The sequence below is a fragment of the Pinus tabuliformis genome, chromosome 6, assembly GCF_031772625.1.
Source record: "Pinus tabuliformis cultivar Carrire ecotype Pingquan chromosome 6, CPIR1, whole genome shotgun sequence".
Lineage (NCBI taxonomy): Eukaryota > Viridiplantae > Streptophyta > Pinopsida > Pinales > Pinaceae > Pinus > Pinus tabuliformis.
The window spans coordinates 371712892-371718726 of record NC_142292.1 but is presented as its reverse complement, the minus strand read 5'-3'; the positions used below and the strand labels follow the sequence as shown (position 1 = coordinate 371718726).

Sequence of the window (5835 nt, the reverse complement as noted above, 5' to 3'; positions counted from 1 at the left end):
GCAGGGGCGCTACCACAGAAATTGAAAGCCCACGCAGGGGCGCTACCACAGACATTGAATGCCCACGCAGGGGCTTTGGACCTTAGAGCAACAGTGAGGGCAGAAGTAGTCATTCCGTTTAGAGGCGTGGATAAGAAAAAGAAAATCTTCATCAAACTCCCTCGCAGGGGCGTGGAGACACACTGAGCAGTAAAATTCACATACAAAACCGAGACAATCAAAACATACCAGCTGCCGTAGACAAAAACAGAGCATCGAAGACAAGGAAGAGAGTGAGCGCGCGGTCGACTAATCGTCCGGCTCCTCGTCCGGCTCCTCCTCATATATCCAGCACAATCCTTCCGGGGGGGGGGCCCAATCGGCCTTGGCTTTCTTTGACGAAGGCGCTGGCTGAGTCGCTGGGGGGTCGATGTCTGGCCTCGGGCAGTCCTCCGGCATTCCTTCAGCTGCTCTGGAGCTTTCGGCCTGATGAGGCTGTGGGCGGGGCTGCTCCCCGACCTCCTCCACCGGTTCTTCCAGAAAAAGAACAGAGACATGGGCATTAATGCGCGAATTGGCCTGGGAGCTGTTAAAGGAGAAAACCGCGGTTCCAAACGCTGGGAGAGGATTGGAACCCGCTTCAGAATTGCCAGCATCCATGAATTGGCGCGATTGCAAGGGGTTCGCTTCTTCGACTCGGTGACATAAACAGCGGCAACAGCGAGAAGAGACATTATCAACAGATGGGCGCGAAGTTCCGCCTCTACCTGAGCCTCGACAGCTGATGAGGCGTTGCCTGAGCTTGACCATGGTGGTCTTGGATACCAGATATCGAAACGGAGCAGGGTGAACAGACACACACCCGTCGCCCACGCTAGCAGGCTTGCTCCCAAATCCAAGTGCAACAGGGGTGCCTTGAGCCAGACCTCCGGAAACTGACAACCAAAATCCCAATTCCCCCCACTGTAAATGATCCACAACGAAACATTCCTCATCTGCATTGAATTTATGCTTCTCTGCAACGTCTCGGCCCTCGCCCTCCATAACTGCACACAGCAACCAAGGCTCTGATCCGGACCAGGTCTTAAATTGCCATCCTTTCCCTCCTCAGCACACACGCTTGCAGTCCCCGACGGCTGCTCGCAGTGAATGCTCATCTTAAACCTGGTACCGCCCATGGTGACCAGGTGGCAGTCCCATTTCCTCGCCCGTGGCACCCGCATCCGGGGAAGCAGCCTCACTTTGGATTAGCCTGTCTAATTCCTGAGCCTTTGAAGTGTCTGATATGATGGCCATGGTGCCTGTGAGAAGATACTGATCGTTATCTGCACCTATGTTAGCTAGAAAGTCCGCAACCTTGTTTCCTTCTCTTTTTGTATGAGTGAAGGTGATAGCTCTGTTGCTGCGGAGAGCTTGTTCAATGGCTTCTAGTCTGGCTGCAAGTCTCCAGCTGTTTGTGATTTTTCCTGCTTGAGAGCCATTCTGAAGTCTCCTGGCCATGTTTATAAGTATCTGGGAATCTCCTTCCACGATCAGGGGCTGCAGATTTAGGTTCCTGGCGAGGAGAATTCCTTGCCATAAACCTTCGATCTCCGCCGAGTTGTTGGTATCCCATCCCAAAGATCCGAAGTATAACTGTGAGGGTGTGCCTGCTTGATTCCTAATAATGCCTCCAAAGCCTGCCTTTCCCGGGTTACCTTTGGAGGCCCCATCAAAGTTGAGCTTGTAAGAGTTCTCGGGGGGGGCCTTCCAAGTGCCTTCAATGGTGCTGCTGCTTGTAGAAGTACTGCTTTTATGAGAGGTCTGTGGTAGAGATAAATTCCAATTACTTAGAATGCCTTTCTCGTTGTCTTGAGATGGGAGATCTTCCTGTGTCCAGGAGTGGAGAGCTAGCGTTTCATTGAGGTTCCCACATATTCTGGTCCATATATCATCGACCCTAGAGCTCTGATTTTTGAATATCCTCTTATTCCGTTCCTTCCATATGCCCCATAGAATGAGACCTGGTAGTAGTTTCCATAAGCAGTTGAGGAGCTCGCTCTTGTATGGATGCTGCGGCCAATGTCTTAGGGTGTCAGTTATATCATTCATTATTCTGCACCTTATTTGGCATCTGAAACTAGCCTTTTCCCACAAATGATTGGCTAGGGGGCAGGAGTCCAACAGGTGAGGGAGCGTTTCCTCATTTTGATGGCAGTTAGGACATATCGATGGTCCATGGAAATTCCTCCTTCGTAATTTGTCCCAGGTGAGGATTCTTTTGTGACTTACCAACCACAGGAAATAAGAGATTTTGGGCCAAGAGTTGGGATCCCATACTGTGCGCCAGATTGGGTCCGAAGGGTTGTTATGGTTGCATATAATCTTGTAGGCCTCTGAAGTTGAAAAGTTACCTTTTGGGCGGTATCCCCATCTTAGGATATCATTGCCTTCATCATGTCTGATTCTCCTTTTTCCCAGCTCCCTCTCCAATTCCCCTGTATCCTGTAGATTTGTGAGGTTGGTTAACTGATTTCCCTGTATCCATTTCCTGAATCCATGCTCCGTCTCCTGCATCCAGTAGTGATTGATTTTTCCTTGCTGCTGCTCCTGCCTTATTTGGTCCAACGGTGCATGTATTATGTGGGTCAGCTTTGGCATTTGGTTCCATGCATCTGTCCAAAATCTCGCCGTTTTGCCATTCCTGACCTCCCAGAAGCTGTGTTGTTGTATTAATTGGAAATGTTGTTTTGCCGCATTCCAGATTAGTGATCCTTTTTCCCTGGGGGTGAACCGAATGAGCTCCTCCTGGGGACGGTTGTTGGCATATTTGGCCGTCCAGATTCTTGCCCAGGGCTTTTCTGGATTAGTGATCCAGTTCCACCATATTTTGGCACTCATAATAGAATTACTATGCTCCGGATCTCTTAACCCTATGCCTCCTTTTTCTTTTGGTTGACATACCGCAGACCATTTAACTAGCGCCCATTTCCTATTTGTAGCCGATCCGCCCCATAGAAAACTGCGCTGGAGCTTCCTGATTCTTTTTAAGACCCATTTGGGAGCTGCAAGGACTGAGAAAAGGTATAATGGCATTGCCTGGAGAACTGACTTAATGAGCACAACCCGGCTGGCCAGGTTGAGAGATCTGTGCGTCCAAAGGTTGAGACGAGATTCAAGCTTCTCAATGAGAGAACGCCATGAGGAGTGCTTGATAGCAGAGGCTGTGAGAGGGGCACCAAGGTATTTGGAGGGGAGAGATGCTGAGGGGAAGCCAAGAATTCGGGTGACGACAGACTTAACCTGGGGGGGCGTGTGAAAGAAAAAAATCTGCGATTTGGTACAGTTTACATCAGTGCCAGATGCTTCAGCAAAGTCATTGAGCAAGGATTTGAGGCAAGAGGCTTCCTGGGCTGAAGGATATCCAAACAGCATAGTGTCATCAACAAACTGCTGATGAGAGGTGGCAGGGGAGTTGTGAACAGAAAGACCTTTGAGAAGGTGGGATTGGAGAGCTTGCTTGATGTGACGGCCAAGCCCTTCTGCCATGAGAACAAATAGGAAAGGGGATAGGGGATCCCCTTGCCTAATTCCTCTTGATGGTTTGAAGGGCCGAGAAGGGATTCCATTAACAAGGATGGAGAATTGAGTTGAACTTATTAAACTCATTATCCAGCGGATCCACATAGTATTGAAACCAAAAGCTTTTAGCATTTGCTGAATAAAGTTCCAGCTGAGTTTATCAAAAGCTTTTGAAAGATCAAGCTTAAGAATCATACCTGCTTGCTTTGATTGTTTGAGGGAGTGAATGATCTCGTGCGTAAGGAGAATGCCGTCCAGGATTTGTCTGCCCTCCACGTAACCTGACTGTTCCTGGGATATGAGCAGCGGCAATAGGGGCTTCAACCGATTAGCCACAACTTTAGAGATGACCTTGTAAATTACATTGCAAAGTGCAATCGGCCTGAATTTGTCGGGCTTGATTGAGTCCTCCTCTTTGGGTATGAGGGCGATGAAAGTGGTGTTGAGAGAAGGTAGCATCCAGTGGAGTGCTCTCGACTCTTCAACAATTTGCCATACTTCCTGTTTTATCATCTCCCAAAAGGTATGAAAGAACGTAGTGGTGAATCCGTCTGGTCCGGGGGCCTTTCCATCCTTGAGCTGGGCCATTGCCTCATCCACCTCCTGAAGCTGAATCGGGCGGAGGAGAAGCTCATTGTGCTCCTCTGTAATGATTCTAGGCACATTGTTAGTGATTTTTTCAATTGCTTGTCTTCTATCTCCTTCCGGCTCTTGAAGGATCTGGTTGAAGTGATTGCGAAATTCTTCCTCGATTTCCTCATGCGTTTCCACTCTCTCTCCTCCTGGCTTCTGGATGAACGGAATGCTGTTGTGCATTCTTCTTTGAATGGTGGTTCTGTGGAAGAATTTGGTGTTGCGTTCTCCTTCCTTCAACCATCTTATTCTGGACTTTTGTTTCCAGTAAATTTCCTCCTGCTTCTGCCTTTCCTCAATCTGCCTGTGGATGCGCCTTTCCTGTTCCAGTGTCCCTTCTGTGTGTCCTTCTGTGATAATTTTTTGATGGAGATCCGCTAGTTCCAGATTGAGATCTTGCTGTGCTTTGAATATATCTCCAAAGGTTTCTCTGTTCCATCGCTTTAGCTGGAATTTTAGGAATCAGAGCTTCTGTTGGAATTTGTACATCTTAGATCCTTCTGGAGGGGTGAAGGAGGTCCAAGTGGCTGTAACAAAGTCTTTGAACTCAGGGTGCGAGAGCCAGAAACCTTCGAAACGGAAGGGTCTCCGAGTCTGGTTTCCAGGTCGTTGCCATTGGAGAGCTATCGGCCAGTGGTCCGAACCAGTATGCGGGAGAATGGCGGCTGTGATGTCTCCTCCAAGATGAATCGCATTATCTGAGATGAGGAAGCGATCGAGCTTGGAAGCGATTTGGTATTTTCCAGCTCTGCGATTACTCCACGTGAAAGTACCATTGCAGAAAGGCATGTCTATAAGGGAGGCGTTTTGGATGAAGTCCTTGAAATGGATGTTTTCTTGCTCCAATCTGTTTCTCCCCCCAGTCTTTTCTTCTAGCTTAGTGATCATGTTAAAATCCCCTCCAATGATCCAGAGCGGGTGCCTTCTGTTGTTATTCAGTGCCTCAATGGTGTCTAGGAGTGCTATTTTGCTTCCTGTATCCTGCGGGAAGTATACATTCGAGAGATTACCATGTACATTCGTGCCCAAAATATGGAAGGCTGCCTGTATGAGGTGATGAGAGGCATGGAACTCTGAGAGATCTATTGCTTGGGTGTTCCATGCTATAGCCAATCCTCCTGACGCTCCTGATGCATCTACTGCTACTGAGCGGCATCCTGGCCAAGCTTTTGTTAGGATGCTGCCTAATGTGGTGCCGTTACATTTGGTTTCCTGGAGTAAGCAAATTTGCGGCTTTTCCGCTTTAATCATGTTCTTTAACATTCTGAGTTTACCTGGGCTGTTGAGCCCTCTTAAGTTCCATGAGACCAGCTTCATGGTTTAACCATTTGGAGAGGGTTTGTAGTACTTTGTCAATTTCGCATACCTGCCTGAGTCTACCAGGAGCTTCCCGACCTCGATCGTTCTTTGTAGATCTGTTTTTCGTCCCCTCTTTTTTGACTCCTTTGGAGGTTGGCTTCCATCCCACTGGCTTCCTGGTTGAATCCCAAGTTGCTGCTGCTGGTATGCTCTTGAGATAACCACTTCCAACTTGCTAAGTTGGGCTTCTGAGATGCTGTCATACGCCTTCGCCTTGCATGCTAGTTCCAGTTCTAGAATATCAAGGCCATGCAGGTCTATGCTTTCCGGTTCCTCTTCCATCGGTTGCACCTGAGTGCCTTC

General features: G+C 48.5%; 1 protein-coding gene across 1 annotated transcript; it reads right to left on the bottom strand.

Moving 5' to 3' along the window:
• Window positions 1–4635: 4635 nt before the first annotated feature.
• Window positions 4636–5490, bottom strand: LOC149258843 (uncharacterized). Its single transcript, XM_089437296.1, has one exon. The coding sequence runs from the start codon at window positions 5488–5490 to the stop codon at window positions 4636–4638; it is 855 nt and encodes a 284-aa protein (XP_089293422.1).
• Window positions 5491–5835: the final 345 nt, after the last annotated feature.

What these genes read in the sequence shown, in the direction of transcription:
- LOC149258843 (XM_089437296.1), bottom strand. Translation starts at nt 5,490, where the DNA reads ATGAAGCTGGTCTCATGGAACTTAAGAGGGCTCAACAGCCCAGGTAAA.